Source organism: Nycticebus coucang, chromosome 9, assembly GCF_027406575.1.
Source record: "Nycticebus coucang isolate mNycCou1 chromosome 9, mNycCou1.pri, whole genome shotgun sequence".
Taxonomy (NCBI): domain Eukaryota; kingdom Metazoa; phylum Chordata; class Mammalia; order Primates; family Lorisidae; genus Nycticebus; species Nycticebus coucang.
Genome location: NC_069788.1, coordinates 63,144,981 through 63,162,510, shown reverse-complemented (window position 1 = coordinate 63,162,510; position 17,530 = coordinate 63,144,981). Strand labels below are relative to the sequence as shown.

Here is a 17,530-nt window from a genome sequence, read left to right as displayed (position 1 = left end):
TCCCATTAGCACTGTGTCAGTCTCCCAGATTATTAGGATCATAGGCGTGAGCCACCACACCTGGCACCACAAGCAAGTATTTTTAAGCAGAAGAGGCATGCTAAAAAAAAAAAAAAGAGTATGCTGACAATTCAAAAATCAGATCAGCACTCATGTCATGTGATCAGCACTCATGTCATGTGATCAGCACTCGTCATGTGATGCCTTTTGTACTTAAATATAATGTTATAATGTTAACTCTTTTGGAAAAACAAAATTAACCCTTAGAAATTTAAGGGTTAAATTAAATTTAACCCTTAAATTAAATAAGGGCGAAATACCCTAAGTTATTGTTGGGCTTTTAAAAAAATAATCTTCCAGCAGCTATGAATATTTACATGTGAAGGTAAATGTGTGACTTACATTACCAGAGTATGCTCCAACTGTTTTGCCCCCTCCCTCTAAGAACATGGAAGGGCAATTTGAATACTTTTGGACATTACATGTAAACAGCATTAGGGAGCAGACTGCTTTGTCTTAACGTGTCATGTGAAGTTGGATTGGTCTTGGGTAATGTGCAGTCTGGCCTGTTTGGTCTACATTGTCCATTTCATCAAATACAGTTTTCTCTTTGTGGCACATCAGACAGTTGTACTAACTGTGGACATCTGGGCCTGGGGAAAGAAGAGCTTGTTTCCCTGGGTTCTCTATGGCACAGGGCTTCTGAGTCAGGCCATATCACTGACCACAGTCGTGGAATTTTCAGGACCTCAGGGGAGATGCAAATAAGTACACAAAAGAATTTTTTAAAATTTTAATTCATATATGAGCAGGACCTATTTTCATGGGAACACGAGTTTATTTAATCTGAGGCCATACATTTGGAACTCTGTTGTGTAGAGTTGGACCTGATAAAGAGATCAAGCATTTCAAAATTAATTGGTAGGGCAAGCAAAGGGGAACTATTGAAATTGTACCATTGAGAGGGAAAATAAATAACTATGACAGAACTTTAAAGTACTAAAAAGGTGTATGGAGCCACAAGCACTGTCCCGTCTTCACATGGAAGAGTTTGGGCCAAATGCCTTACGGGGAGAAACTGCATCTGATACTCATTTCTCAGCACCCTCTTGCCCTCTGCGGGGGTAGGGGAGTCAGAGGAGCCATGTATGAATAACATTGTGGTCAGTAAACGTTTGTAAGAAAAAAGTCGAGTCTTTACACCTAACTTGATCAGAACTGCAGAGCTGTAAGGAAGCAATCTTTGAGCTCTAGCTCCCAGAGTGACAGGCCTACCAAGCAAGTGGAAAAAGAGGACTGAGTCCCAGTTCCTGCTGTGTTCCCTGTTGCAGTGTGGCTCACCCCAGTTCTCCGGAGACGCCTTCCATCTCCAGGGGGGTGTGCATCTTCCTGCACATTGTAACACGAGGTATCCCACGTAGCTTGTGTCTTTTCTATCTCTCTTTCCTTTCCAAAGTGCGTCTGTTCACTTTGGGGGGACAGGAGTGTCCCTCCGAGGCCTTGGCGTTTCTCCTGGGCCCACACAGAATTTTGGGCTCTGTCACCATCATGTGAGCCCTGTGGCTGTCATCTGTGTGCCGTGGTTTTCGTGGCTATCCCTGTGAATGTAGCTGCTATTCTGGGATACCATTGCTGTTCTTCTCCTTGAACTTCACCCAGGCTGCACTGGGCATAGCAGATAGCAACTTGGGCATTGTGTGTCTCCTATTTGTAGAGAAGAGCAACAAGCTCTGCATCCTAGAGACCTTGTCCTAAACAAGGCTGGTGTTTAAAAATCACCCCCACAGCTGAGCTTTGCTAGGCAGCCCCAGATAGACCGTCTTACTCCGCACGGAAGCAGCCCAAGTGTGCCTTCTGTGTGGGAGGAGAATGGATGTTTGATTGTGAGGTCTCTGTACGTGAAGAATAGGAGACACACGGATGGCTGGAAAGATAAAGAAACAAATTCAGTGTCTTTTTCTGGGCTTTTAGAATTCAGCCCTTGTGCTAAATAAACCTCACCTCACACTGGGCAGAGAGGGAAAGGTGACTCCTGAGTGAGAATGAACACGGGTGGTGGAATGGCTAGGCGTGTTATGGAAGGGGCTGGTGGAGCCTGAAGCTGAGCCTCTGCAGCTCAGCTGCTCTCTGGACAGGGTGCCTGAGCCCGGGCAGGGAGGTGGGCAGTGGGTGCCGCCAGCCTCTGACCTCAAGAGGAAACCTAGATGGGTCTTAGAAGACAACAACTTCACTCACTGGGAGAGTCGGGCCTCTGTGCAGGGCTAGGAGGTCTGGTGGGTCTGAACTCCCAGTTCAGGATCATTTCCTGAGGGTGGGGGAGGAGATGGGAGGAGGGGATGGCCTGGCAATTGATCACCTGCTGATGTTCTCTGCTTGCTTTTTCCTCTTTGAAGGATGGAGGCTGTACGTGTCCAGGAGATGTCGCCAAAGCCTTTGGTAAGGCCAGGCCCTGGTGCAGAGGGAAGGAACTCCCTGCAGTTCTGCAGCACTGGAGCCTGGATGGGGAGGGGGCACCTGTTGGGGACGTTCTGAGTCTGTCTGGAGTTTCCCTGAGTTTCAGCCTCAATTGGCTGAAATCCTGGCTTGGTTTTGGCCTGTGTTAGAGCAGGCCAGGTGCCCAGGACATGGAATGAGGGTTAGCATCCTGCTAGCCAGGTTTAGGTGAAGTCAAGGCTTTTTAATCCTAGGTAAAAGAAGGCTGGGGGATCTGTGCAAGGGGATGGTGCCAGGTCTGACCTGCAGTGATTACAGGGAGGGTCTTTTGCACTTCACCTGGAGAAAGCCCATGGAAGGGACAGGAGGAATCCCTGTGGCAGTTTCACGGGAGAAGCTGAGGAGCCTGCTTCCCACTAGGGGGCAGCAGTACCTCTGCCTTCCTGTGGGACCTGGGAAGGGAGTGCGGGAAGGGAGCATGTCCTGATTTTCTTGGGAAAGCACTAGGAAGTCCAGCTTCTCAACGTAATTGTGAAATAGGGCTGTGCTGGCCACTTAACTGCAAACCAAGTTTAGAAGTCATTTGGCTGCATGGCTGGTGGGTGGGTGGAGGGCTCCCAACTGTTCAGTGGGACTCTGGGTGCTGGCAGGAGGCAGAAATAAAGTTCCCGTGTCCCTGCCCTTTTCTGATACCAGCAAAAAAAGGAAAAAAACAATTTTTGGTGGTGGGAAACTTGCTGTCTTAGGAATTCTGTTTAAAAATTTCTTTTAAGGGTGGTGCCTGTGGCTCAACAGAGTAGGTTGCCGGCCCCATATGCTGGAGGTGGTGGGTTCAAATCCAGCCCTGGCCAAAAAAAAAAAAACCTGCAAAAAAAAAAAAATTTCTTTTAAGCAAAAACCTGATAGTGACAAAGAAAAACAGGCATTGTTTGTAGAACTCAGGGTTTTGTAGCAACCCAAAGAATGTCAAAAAATGAGACTTAATTCTGTTCTAATCATAGATCTTAGCTGTGGAAGGGAACACATAGCTCCTTTATGTATTCTGGGTTGTCGATTTTTATAGCTGATGGACCTGAGGCCCCAGGAGGGGAATGACAAGGTCATGGTCCTACAGTTGAGGGCGGGGCAGGGAGAATACAGGGGGAGGGACCATGTCAGGGGACACTCTGATTAGGGAAGGATACAAGAGTGTTCCAAAAGGAAAATAATTGAGCCACTTCAAAGCATTTTTAAGCATGTCCATGCTCCGTGTTGCTGCTGTATACATCTGCTCAGCAAGTGCTCTGCTCCTGGGGTTGCGGTCAGCAGGAGTCCCGGCTACGTGCCAGTTACCATCTGTCCCCTCCAATCATGCCAGGAGGACCAAGGAGCCAACATTTGGGTTAGGACCCTAACAGGGAGGGCTTCAGATCTTGCTGTCATGTAGAAAGATCATACTGTGCTTTGCTCACCTGAGTGCCAGGCCCAGGGTCCAACCCCACAGAGGACACATTTCTATAATGCTGCACATTTAAATGACTGGAGAGAAGGCATCAGAACCACTTTTCAGAGGTTCCTACGTTTTCTCTTCCTCATCAGGATTTGCCAGACCTCCCTCATCCTTCATCCTAATTACTTAATATACCTGTATCTTGCTACTACTATAAATGTAAACCTTTGTAAATCTTTTCTACTATAAATGTAAACCTTGGGTAGGACTTACTCGGAAGCTGAGTAGTAGTTTCTTACTTAATATGTAATGAAGAGTCCTTCCTCATGGCTGTCCATGAACAGGATAAGGAATGACGACTCTCTGGATTGTTTCTTCCATATATTCCTTTTGCTTTCTTACCAGCTATTCAGCATCTACCCTGCCATGCACTGGGATTAACCCAGCCCCAGTCCTGTTCCAACACAGCCTCCAAAGACAACTTTAATACTCTGTCTCCTCCATCCCTGTCCTGGAAATTTCATATTCAATGACATATTCAGTGGCATATTACTTACTCTAGAAGTCTTTTCTTTTCTTTCTTTCTTTTTTTTTTTTTTAAGACACAGCCTTACTCTTTTGCCCTGGGTAGAGTGTACAGTGGTGTCATCATAGCTCGTTGTAACCTTTAACTCCTATGCTCAAGTGATCTTGCTTTAAGCTCTGGGACTACAGGCATGCACCATGAAGCCCAGCTAATTTTTCTACTTTAGAAATTAAAATGTGATCTTACTCTTGCTCAGGCTGGTCTCAAACTCCTGAATTCAAGATATCCTCCCACCACAGCCTCCCAGAGTGCTAGGATTATAGGTGTGAGCCACTGTGCCCAGCCATGGAAGTCTAGTATTCTTCATAATGGAGGTGCACAGAGTTTTACATGACTCATATAGTATAGAGTCTTCTCTCCTCTGTGTGCAGTCTCTTGTGTCAAAAGGGCCAGTCTGTTCTGAAGTCCTTTCATGACCCAGGAGGACAGAGGTTCAGAGTCCTGAGGGCTTACAGGCCAGATGCCTGATAGGAACTTGACGGAGAAGTCACTGTACTAAGTATAAGATTAGACAATGCACTTTCTAAGGCACTGCCCGCTCTCAGTGTTTCTCTGCTTCTAACAGGGTTAGGAGCAGGTCACAGGTTAGTGACCATGGGAGTGTCCAGTATTGGCCACCAGCCTTCAATAGGCTACATTTATTTTTCCCATGTCCATGCCCCTATCTCCCTGCATGGGGTCTTTCTCCCTTTTCCTAGAAGGAGAAAGGTCCAGGCTTTCTCTTGCCTGTAGTTGGGAGCCTGGAGGTAGTCAGTTGGGGAAAGACTCACATCTGCATTTTCCCTGAGTTCTTTCTGCAGCTTCCTTTTGTCCCTTGGCCTTTAGGAGCTGGAGCTGACTTTGTCATGCTGGGAGGAATGTTTTCGGGCCATACCGAATGTGCAGGAGAGCTGATTGAGAGGAACGGACGGAAGCTCAAGCTCTTCTATGGAATGAGTTCTGAAACGGCCATGAAAAAGCATGCGGGAGGAGTCGCAGAGTACAGGTGAGGGGCTGGCCCCTGTGGCCACCAGCCAGGCCTGGTTTCTCCTGCTTCTTAAAGAGATAGGATGGGAGCAGGTCTGAGGATCAGTTCTGGGTATTTTAAAGTCCTGTCGGAAAGGAGAGCTTTTCAAAAAGCCCTGATTTTTATCCAGCCAGTATGTGCAGTGTTTGGGGACCCCCCCACCCCAAAGCCAGGACAGAGCAGAAGCGTTTGGGAATAGGCCAGAAATGTTACTAGGGATGTATACGAGCAAGTAGCAGTTCTGGAGGGAACAGGGGAAACCCCAGACTTCCGGAGGTAGGATGGATTATTGCCTTGTCTGTTCGATAATAATGTTTGTGAATACTATGAGATAGTAAGAAATGTACCTGTACATGTTGGTCTCTGCCCCAGTTCCGGAGATGGAGCTCCTAACCCTTGTAGATAGGGGTGCTTGCAGAATCATTTTTTCTAAATGTTTGGTGTTTGACCCTGGTTCCTGAGCTTCTAGAACCTTTAGCCTGTGCTGCGCTATCCTGTATTCTTTGTTCTCTGGCCTGAGACAAATTCAGGCCACAAGGATTGGGTCGAAGAATGGATCTCCCACGCACATGCAGCAGTGGGTGTAGTCTAGACCACCGCACCAAGAAGAATGCTGTATTTCACCTGCAGTAGCTCATACAGCTTCTCACCTGCCTCCACACTCTGGCGGCTGACACAGGCAGTATTTTCAGTCATTTAATGGTGTCACCTGCTGCAGATGTGGCACTCACTTCTGTTGGGATTTATGTGTTTGTTTGTTTATTTAATCCATGATCCCCAAAGCCATTTCTGCAGCACTTCCCATTTTAACCATGCGTGTATGTTTTAAAAATGTCTTAGCAGAAGGATATACTCCTTACCTTGCCCTGTTCTATAGAGCCTACTGTTGCTTCCCATCAGAGTTAGTGCTGATGACAAGCTGTGCGAGGCAGACAGGACAGACGGTCTTGCATCCTCAGTAAGAAGTCAGCTGTGCATAGGCTGATCTCTTTTCTCTAGGAAGCCTCAGGCTTCTCCCTCCAGTTTTCAGGCTCTGTCCCAGTGCTGGCATGAAAACCTAAGCGCTTCCTAGCTGATAACTTCTATTTCCTATCACTCATTCCACCCCTGGATGCTCATTTTGAAGCCATGGGTTTCAGATGCATCATCTGAGGTTTGTACCAAGCTAGAGGTAAAATTTCAGAACTCCACTCAGATTTATAGGTGGGAAAGTCTAGGGGTTGAGGGACAACTACAAAAATTCTCTTCTTTAATAGGTTTCTGGTGGACTGACTGCAATTCACATTCTTCCCAGTCTTTTTCTAGGGAACCTCTATTACGATGATATTATAGGATGGGGAAGGCAGGCTGGGAGTGAGAGATGGGGCCTGCATCGATCAGAAATAAGAGGCATGCTCCTTCCTGTCTCAATGTCCTCTTCCACGTGGTCATAATGGAGGAGGTTGCACAGTTGGGCAGGGGGAAGGATTACTGCCTTGGTGCTAACCTGGACCTGTGGCCTGGAAGCTTAGTGTTTTATCAGCAACTATTGTCACCATCTGAGGGCCAGTGCAGCCAACATACGGGAAATCATTGTGGTTGAGTGACAACTAGGTACTTGGCCGGGAGTACATTTTTGCCCTGGGGCTGTCACTTCTAAGCAAAATTGTAGATCGGGAAGACCAGATCAGGCTAGGGGTACAAACAGAAGCCAAGGAGGAAAAAAAAAAATCAACTCCTGTGATTTCAGCAGGGTTATACATAATAGGGAAAAAAAGGTTCAGGAATATCAAGATTCAATTCTGGAAGTGGAGTCAAATCTCAGGGGAGGGAAGTGCTGAAAGTATTAGAACCTTAATCCAGAGAAAGTTTGTGCCCTGCAGGCTTTGTATGTGTGTCCTGCAGGCTGTGTTTGTCTGTCCTGCAGGCCGTGAGTGTCTGTCCTGAGGTCTGTGTCTGTCCTGCGGCCGTGTGTGTGTCTGTCCTGCGGTCTGTGTCTGGCCTGCAGGCCGTGAGTGTCTGTCCTGCAGGCTGTGTGTGTGTCTGTCCTGCAGGCCGTGTGTGTGTCTGTCCTGCAGGCCGTGTGTGTCTGTCCTGCGGGCCGTGTGTGTGTCTGTCCTGCGGGCCGTGTGTGTGTCTGTCCTGCAGGCCGTTGAGTGTCTGTCCTGCGGGCCGTGTGTGTGTCTGTCCTGCAGGCCGTGTGTGTCTGTCCTGCGGGCCGTGAGTGTCTGTCCTGCGGGCTGTGTGTGTGTCTGTCCTGCGGTCTGTGTCTGTCCTGTGGTCTGTGTCTGTCCTGCAGGCCGTGAGTGTCTGTCCTGCGGGCCGTGTGTGTGTCTGTCCTGCAGGCCGTGTGTGTCTGTCCTGCGGGCCGTGAGTGTCTGTCCTGCGGGCTGTGTGTGTGTCTGTCCTGCGGTCTGTGTGTGTCCTGCAGGCCGTGAGTGTCTGTCCTGCGGGCCGTGTGTGTGTCTGCCCTGTAGGCTGTGTTTGTGTCCTGCAGGCTGTGTGTGTCCTGCAGGCTATGTGTGTCTGCCCTGCAGGCTGTGTCTGTGTCCTGCAGGCCGTGTGTGTGTCTGCCCTGTAGGCTGTGTGTTTCCTGCAGGCCGTGTGTGTCCTGCAGGCCATGTGTGTCTGTCCTGAAGGCTGTGTGTGTCTGTCCCACCTGTGTAGGCACCTCTCTCTCCGGCAGTTTGCAGCCTCATGACCATGGTCTCATCATGAAAATGGTTCCCTACTTCGACGTTATATTTAATTATGGCATAGTTATTTATGCTTTGCTAGCTATCCCAATCATTAACTATTTTGTTCTCATGCCGTCCCTGGGAGGCAGATCAAAATACCTTCATTATATGGATGAGCAGACTTAAACATCAACAATAAATGACTTGTAAAGGGTGATAGCACCAGTTAGCAGAGATATGGTGATGAGAATCTGGATAATTTCCAGCAAGCCCTGGGAAGGAAATGTCTTATGAAAATGAAATGTCCATCATTGCAGGCACATCTGCACAGATGCCTGTCTCTGGTGACGGAACGCCATGCCCTGCACTGTCCTTGGTAGAGCCCATGACTTTGGCTTCCTGAGCTGGGGACTCTAAACCAGCTGCTAGGCCAGCCCTATGTCCAGCCAATGATTTAATTAGCTAGATTTCACCTGGGGATAGTCTTGCACATTGAGCAGAGTTAACACACTTTTGAAATTCTAAGTAATGAGCGTCTGATCAAGAGATGCTATTTTTCCAGTTGAAGATAACAGCTAGAGAGAGCTGCATAATTTGAGTCCTTGCTACAAAGTGGCTGACCCTCAGATGAGGACTAGAGCGTGGCATAGCCTGTAGACTTTCCTCTTGTAACAGTCTTTCTTCTTATAATGCGGTCTGGACTGTACCCCCATTTTTCAGGAAGGGGGACTGATGTATGGAATGAAGCTGTGTTAGTTGGCCCTGTGAAGAGAGGGGTAGGGGTTTAGCAGGGACAGTTAATGTTGCTTAGTGTGCCAGACCTGAGTTTCTTAATGCTTTTCTGAAAGCGTGAAAGATGCTTTCCAAAGCCCTGAGGTTTCCCGTGCTAAGGCAGTTTTTGGTTCTACTCTGGTTCCCCCCTTGCTCGGAACCCCCACCATGTGCAGGGCAGCCAGGTGCAAGAAGTAATGTGGGAGAGTACGGGAAAAGGAAGGGGGGCAGGGATGTGCCCGGCAGAGTGTGCCCCAGGAAGACACACAGGCTGTCAGAGCAGAACCACCGCCTCATGCTGGTACTTTCCACACAGCCCTGTAGGCGACAAGTTGTCCATTTTACATCCTCCTTTTCTCCTGGTTACGCCCTTTGAAGACACCTGGTTTCCGTGTCCAGGCATGGCAGCGGGTGAAGCTCTGGGCTTTTTCAGTTGTTGATCCAAGAGGAAGCTGGGCAGACAGCAGGACATCGTTGCCAAATCTGCTTTTCCCCAGTGGGCGTTTTGGGCTCTAGGTTATTTGGAGGTCAGTGCACATCTAGACTGGTACTAGAAAGGTGAGTTGGTTTCTGTTAGGGCAGAATGGAGGAGGCACATTGCCAAAGAAAACGTCCTAGTGCAAGATGGTACGGGTCTGCCACTCCTTCACTTGTCACTAACCAAGGCTTTCCTTTTCCTGTGCGTGAGGCAGCCAGCCGTGAGGCTGTGTCCTTAGGGTGGGAGGAACCTGTCGATCTGAGAAGCTGGCACTTGACAGAAGCGATGTAGGGATGGGGGTGTCTTGCTGTGTGAGTGCCTCAGGGGCTGTGAAAAGTGCTATAGCTGGGAGGATTCTAGCTGGGTTCTTAAGGAAAAAAAAAAACTAGATAAAAAGAAAACTTACTTTTTCTTCCAGAGCCTCTGAAGGTAAGACGGTGGAAGTACCTTACAGAGGAGATGTAGAAAACACCATTCTGGATATTCTGGGAGGACTTAGGTCTACCTGCACCTATGTGGGAGCTGCCAAACTCAAAGAGCTCAGCAGGAGGGCAACGTTCATCCGGGTGACCCAACAGCACAACACGCTGTTCAGCTAACCCCACGGTTAAGATGGAGTGATGTCTGCTTAAGCGGAAGCTCCCCACACACCTGCTCTTCCCATCTCCCGCCCACCCCCCCACATCGGCTTCTGGCTGCTCCTGAATGGTGGAACATACATCCTTTCTCCCTTCTGCGCCTGGAGGCTTTGGGGCTCTCCCTCGTGCCTTCTTGGGGCCCAGAAGATGGGGCCAGCGGTCAGAGCCCAGCTACCCAGAACTCATAACCTCATTGTTAAAACCAGTATTTGCACCTCTTTCTCCCTCCCTTTCTTTTTTAAAAGAAAATGGTTTCACTTTAATATAATGCCATTATCTTAAGACTTGATCGAGTGCTGGAGTTTGCATTTGCAGGACCCAAGTTGTTTTCCCCAGTGGGCGTTTTGGGCTCTAGGTTATTTGGAGGTCAATGCACATCCAGACTTGGACTAGAAAGGTGGTACTTAAGGACATTTTTTGCTTTCTTGGACAGGCCAGTGGCAAGCCACTTTGGCTGTTAGCAGACAAGTCACTGTAGGAGGGGAGGGGAGGTTTGGGAGGTGGAGGAGAAAAGCCAGGGTTGGAGTGACTGGCAGCCCCCCTCCAGCTTTAGGTACTGGAAAACAACACAAGCAATTGACTGGACAAATGAACATGAACTGTCTTCCCAGTTTATGCTCACAAGGTCATGGGGTGTGTTTTCACTGACTCCTTTATTACATGTGCTTTTTGGGAATAAGTCACCTCTCACCACCAGTTTGCTACTGCTGGGGGAAAGCTAACCCTGTCTTTTCCTCCCTTTTCAGTCCTAACATGTCAGGATGGCCTCTTTTTTTTCTTTTTTTTGCAGTTTTTGGCTGGGGCTGGGTTTGAACCTGCCACCTCTGGCATATGGGGCTAGTGCCCTACTTCTTTGAGCCACAGGTGCTGCCCAGGATGGCCTCTCTTTAAGAAGTTATAAATAATTTTGAAATTCCACAAGACGTTTTACTGAAAGGTTATCTATCAAGAAATTAGTAGGTGGAGAACCACTGAAAGACAGCAAAACCTTTGACCAGTAGGATCCTAAAAGGCGCTGGCTTAAAGAGTCAGAACTGTTCTGTGCCAAATGATCCAGGGAGGTGACACCCATCTGTCCACCATAGTGCCCTAAGACTGTGCCTGCTACGGAGGCACATGCTGCTTTGTCCCTGTTGTTTAAAGCTTTGGCAGACTAACTCTGTCTCCATAACCAAACACTGGTCTCTTACAGTCCAATATTTAGGTAAGAAATTTTAAGGCTCTGTTACTCTTTTGCCTTAGCAAATTCACCTCTGCCTCCAATAGGAATGGGCCTGGGGACCTCACTTTGTAGTGTCCCTCAGACCAGCTATCCTATGGGACCCCAACATGGAACAAACAGCCTTGCTGCTGACCCACTGGGCTTCCTGTACCAGGGTGGGAGGGGAGGAAGAGCCAGGGGACTTGATGCCATCTGCCTTGAGCTGCTCTGTGTGAGGTGAGTACCATGGCCACTAGACAGAACCATTAGCATCTCATAAAAACAGAAAGGGAAGGCAGATTCAGGCTGTTTCCCCAGACTTGCTCACAGCACGGGCACAATTGCCCAAACTACTCTGGAGGAGAACCTGGGGCAGCACTTCTTACCTAATCGTCACATCTAATGTGTGTGTCAGCACCTCAACAATTAAGTCTCGTGAGAGGACGAGTCCTAGTTGGATGCCCCTCAGACACCTAACAAAGACCACAGTAGGAAAGAGTCCCCATTCCTCATGAGATAAGTGAAAACTGAATTTAACCCGCATTGTCTCCCTTCTCTGTGTGACCTTGAGGTGGGCGTGGAGGTGATCCCCCTGAAAGTCACAAGTTGCTGAGCAGTTACTTTCTGGGACAACTGTGAAGCCACATCTTTCCAAGGTGGGCCCGGTAAAAACATACCGTGCAGTACTGCTGAGGACAAACACAGGGGCAATCCCTGCTCACTGAATTTCTAGCAAGCAGGAGCTATGGGAAACCTAAACAAATTTTCTATCTTCAGACCACTAACCAGTTTACAGCCAAACTGTAGAGGATATATAATGGTTATGCCACATGAGCCCATGAAGCTGCCAAATGTCTGTAAATAAATACCTCTTGTAGGAACCACAGTGTTCTGATAGTAAATGTGAATGTGAACCGAACAAGATATCAGATGTGGACACATGCCTTTTACCTTACGTCATCCCAAGCACACACTACACCCTGCTGCAAAAAAAAAGAATCAGGCTGGGGAGGCAACACGTCATGTCACTTCCCTTACCATGGACCTTCCCAGGGAGCGCTGAGTTCATAGAAGGGGTTAAATTAAGAAAGGAATTAGGACGACTTTCTCAGCCTTGACAAAAGGCAAAGACACAATGTTTGCAATTGGCACTGTTATTTTATTAGTACGAGTATACTGAAACAATAAACTTGTACTGGTATACAGACAATTTATTTAAAACAATTTTGTTCAAATTTTGAATCAAACATTGTTTTATTATAATAATGAAATAATTTCTACCTAGAAAACCTGCAAGCACCATCAAAGAAAGGGACCATAAAATTCAATAAACAGACTCGAGTGTATCCTACAAATAGACACACCACGATTAGAAAATAGAATATGAATTCTTCCATTTTTTTAATATTTGTTTTAAAAAAGCTAGTGCAAGTACAATATTTTACACTGGAATTACAGAGAGTATGCACGCATATGGAAAAAAGTTCTCCTGTCACCATAAAAGCTCTTAACTATGTATGCACTTAAAATTTTCTTTTCAATAAGGTGCAAAACATCCTTCCTTCCCTAGTTCTCTGTACTGGCCATGTCAGTCTGGTAGCGCCCACAACCCAAGTTCTGGTGTCTGTTTTCCTGTGGGAGGCATACAAATCAGAAGTTTGGTGGGTAATGATCCAAGAGTAAAACCTCCCGTGGTATGAATCTCAAGAGATGACTCTGGGGCCAGGACCCCACTGGCTAGAAATTAGAGTTCTGTCTACTCCGAAGGGCACCACAAATACTGACAGGACTATATTAAAACCTCCTTTCAGTTGACACTAATTTGGGTTTACAGTTGAGCAGTGCAGGCTGGGGAGGAAGAAACCCGGCCGAAAAGGGCAGTATTCACAGAACTGGATGCACAGGTGTCAAGTTTAAGATTCACCGACTAAAGAATTTATCCCACTCCTGTACCAGATAATAACTTAGAGCAGCGGTTCTCAACCTGTAGGTCACGACCCACAGGAACTGTATTAAAGGGCTGCGGCATTAGGAAGGTTGAGAACCACTGACTTAAAAGAGTAGGGGTGGTCCATGTAAGAACCGGAGCAAACCTATGCACCGAGCTTCTCAGTTAACTGCTCTTTATCAACCACAGCTCTAAGCTAGTGTCACCTCAGACTTGGTTCTCTGGAGGACAGTATGTTATCTTGGTAAGGATTACTGTAAACAACGCTTCCAATGAAGGCCTTCAGATTGGCCACGGTCAAAAGAGACAAGCTCACTGGCCATCCAGACGGCAAACAAACTAAAGAAAAAGAAAACGTGGGTGAGTGGGTGAAGTCTCCAATTTATCTGCAGTGGAAGACTTGAATCCTTTCAGATAAGAAAAGGTATGGAAATTCTCAGAGACTGTTATTGTATAGATACTACCTATTGGCCAAATGCACTTAAAATTTTAATACAGTCGAACCATTTCTATGCAAGTCATTGGGGACATGAAAAACTGAAGCCACTGTTCCCTACCGCCATTATACAGGTGAATGTTCGCTACCAGAACAATTGCTTTTAACGAGAAGAGAGGGGATGAGATTCTGAATTTAAGAATTGAAGGTGGGGATGCTTAATATCCCCCATAGCTGTCCAGTTTCCTCTGTCCAGCAAGATTTTTGGACAAGAATACTATTCGGAGACATTACTACACATTTATTTTGGCCTCCTTAAGGAAAAATCAAAACTAAAATAAAATGAGGCATTTACATGGAAAACCCCTCCCCCATTTAAATGAGGTGAAAGGCGGTTAAACAATTTTTTTTTTGTCCCCATAATGATTCCTGTTTTATTGGTAGCTAGGATTCCTTGTTACAAACACTTCATGTTCAGGATTATATTCTTTGGGTTTAGAGGAACAGGAAGTGCTGAAAATGTCAAACATCATCTCTGAAATAAAAGAAGCTGCAATGGCTTAAGAGTTTAGTCTAAACAAGGAGTTCAGAGAAGTACTTTCAGCATAGGAATGAACAGTATTCTCAAATAGCAGAATACAGAGTTCCCCTCCCTCAGACAAGGGCTTTGTGTAACGAAAACAACATAAGCATAGGTATAGTTTAAGAGCCTTTTATGTAGTAAATCTTCTAGGCCATAACCATATAAATCTGATCATTTAGACATGACAAATTTCTATATACAAAAAAACATGTAACTTTCAACCCTTATCTGCTTTTTTTTGTTTTTTTGTTTTTACAAACAAAGTATGAAACTCATTGTTTCAACAGATCCATATCTTTCAAACACTGAATGAATCATTTCGACATTCATTTTTCTTCTGTGCAATTTTTTAAAACATTACCTGTACTCCTCAAAGTGAGTGCTTCAAAATGTTTTCTCTTCAGCTTCTCAAATTAGGTGTACATTAAAAAAAAAAAAAATTCCCACAAGGTATAGTGCTACAAGAAAAGATCCTATCAGTAAGGTAACATATTTGAAGCGAGGTCATCTATGTAAAAGAAATCTCAGCTCCGGAGTAGAGGTGTGCAAGTTGTTTGGAGTTTCCCTATCAACAGAAACACAACACTGTCCGTGGAAAAGAGAGGAAACCAACCCAACACAATAGCATATGCATGTGCTTTATAAAAAAGTATATTCTCTGTATATTTATTACTTGATGTGTTCTTAAATTCTCTATTTCAGAAATTCTGGGTTTAAAACACAAGTGTGGAAGCAAAGGCCTCCACTCCACTTAAAAAAAAAAAAACAAAAAAGCGTGATTCGCTTTCCTTTCATTATCACCACCGAAGAAACGGGATTGGGCCGTGGAGTCTGTTGGCCCTGTTTTCACCTGGTATTATCGGGGGTGACTGGAAATTGAAGTGCAAAGGGGTTCAGAAGAGAACAGACCAGTTTGTTGAGCTGCCTGCAGTTCATGAGACGGTAGCCATGACAACCAACACAGCTCAAAAGCCTGGCCTTCGGTCCCAAGAGCTCTGCTTCCTCACCCACATCTGAAATAGCATGGCATTAGTGTCTTCAAAAGCATTTTGAGACTTTTCTCTGCACGAAAGAAATAGGTTTCCTTAGTAGTCACAGATATTATAGGGTTATTGTCAATTGTTTCCTTAAACAAAACAAAACAAAGAAAATCCAAAGCTACAACAATAAAAATAAATTTTGGCAACATATTTCAGTAAAGATCAAACTATGTGCAAAGAGTGGATTTTATGATTACTAGGAGCTACTGTTCGTCTTGAACATGCAGCATTATATTGCAATCTATGCAGTATCTAAGGAGTAATCCACAAGATGCAGGAAATCCAAACATTCCTTAATATTGTACAACCCTACTCCAGAGCAGTCAAAGTGCTGCTTCTGGACACGTCAGTGTACCACACACACACCGGCCCCGTCCCTGAGTAAGAGGTGTGAAAGGTTCCGCAGAGTTCCTTAAAGGGGAAAAGGAGGGATGCTGCCACTTCCTGTGGGGGGAGAAACCCGACACACTCACCTAACAGAAAACATTTAGGGTCACGATTCAGAGTTAGAAATGGGATCGACGACAAACAAGAAAATCAAATCATCCCAAACCCAACTGGGTGAGTTAGGGAAAACAAAAACTTGACTGACATAGAAAATTATCCCAAAAGTCCAAATGAAAATGCAATTTGGATTTCCACTTCAAAAGATTTGAGGTAAGTGGCATCCGTCTCTGAATCCCTCCCTCCCCCACCCCCTGCCCCAATGTGGCCCAGACAAACTGAAATAATTCTTAAGTTAAAACATTCTAAGGAACAGTCATTTTATATATTTAGAAATCCCTATAAAGAGAGGTTCTTGCTTGTTGGTTTCTTATTAATAATATTATTTTTTTTTCTTTCGCCCTGACTAATTTCTTGGTGATTGTGTTCCATTGTAAACGCAAAAGGCCTGCTGTTATTAGTTTAAAAATGGAAAACAGGAAAGAAAGAAGAACAAAAGACGGCTGTCGGTAAATATTGCCAAGTGGACACAGTACAGAGGCACGTGGCTGATCCTTGTATGCTGCACGGCACCGAAGGACTTCTACCCCTGTCATTGTTTTGTCTGCTGTGCAGAAGTGGTGACAAAGGCTTGCCAGCGTCTGCAAACAAGAGGAGGCTCCTGCCCTGTGCGGTCTTCCTATTTGAAGAGGAAGCTGCCACGAGAGTGGTTGACCGTGGTTGGCAGGTGGTCCCCTTCACAGCCCCTGGGCAGCACGCTCAGAACGCACACACACACAGGCTACACTTCCTGCCCACGCACGGCAGCAGAGCTCAACGTCTCAAGGACACGGACCCTGAGGAGGGCCCTATACTTGCAGAAAGGACCGTGGAAAATGGGTTGACACCAGGCTACATTGCTCCAGAGTGCATCTTAGAAATGAATCTGCCTCCTTCCTCTCCATACTCCACATCCACTATTCCGGGTGGTGACAGGGGCACTGCGCCTCTTCCCCTAGGTCTCCTCGGCTGGCTCTTTCTGCAAGATGGTGACAGACACTCCTGAAGGCTCCCCGCCCCAGCACTCAGCATCTGCAGCAGGGGAAAGGCGGGAGGCTCTCCCCATCTTGGATCCTTCCCGCCAGCCCTGCTCTGGCCAGAACAGGGAACATCAACCGAACAAGGAAAAAGCCAAAAGGGATTGAGCTTTAACTATATAGCACACCGGTCAGACTCTATTGGCACAGAAAGTATTGCACATGCTAAAAGAGCAAGAGAATGAAATGGGACACATGTTTAGAAAGAACCAATTATTTTATAATTCCTATACCTGAAATAGAACCACAAAAATGATGATGATGTTCCTATTGCTCCAAACCATGTGTGTTTTCTCATTTTAGTTTTGGTTCAATGGATCCAGTCAGTTCAATACTCGAAGTAAGCCAACAAGGTAGGGTGTGTGTTTTGTGTGTGTATGTTTTGAGTCCACATGAGTTGTAAATAGTGGTACTAATGAAAACAAAGTCTATGTGGCAGCCCCGTATTCCTCTTACCATCAAAGGTTAAAACACAAAAAGAAAAACAAAACCTAATTGCAAGTGCCCTGAGCAGAATATATATGGAAGATTAAGCAAGTTCTCTGAACAGAAATGTTTAAAAAATATAGCACTAAATAAGCAGTATGACCGCAGGACTGAGCCCACCCAGCTCTCTGCAAGCACGCTGAGCGGGTAATGAAATCCAAGGGAAGTCAAGGAACAATTCTAGCTATCCTAAACCAGTTCATACATTTTTTGGTACACCCCAGAAAACGGTTTATAAATCTTTAGCCTTGGAGAGAGCTAGATGCAAAGTAATACTAGATAGCCAAAATGTGAATTGATACCAGATTTTTTTTTGTG

The 17,530-nt window shown here is 46.1% G+C and overlaps 1 protein-coding gene across 1 annotated transcript in view; it reads left to right on the top strand.

The window, feature by feature from the left end:
• The window catches only part of GMPR (guanosine monophosphate reductase), a 51,510-nt gene extending 34,292 nt beyond the window's left edge, over positions 1-17,218 (top strand). Inside the window, exons 7-9 of the mRNA XM_053600880.1 lie at positions 2,394-2,436; positions 5,274-5,433; positions 9,779-17,218. Of these exons, the coding sequence (XP_053456855.1) occupies positions 2,394-2,436; positions 5,274-5,433; positions 9,779-9,959 (384 nt within the window). The 3' untranslated portion in view covers positions 9,960-17,218. The remainder of the gene's footprint in view (positions 1-2,393; positions 2,437-5,273; positions 5,434-9,778) is intronic.
• The last annotated feature ends 312 nt before the right edge of the window (positions 17,219-17,530 follow it).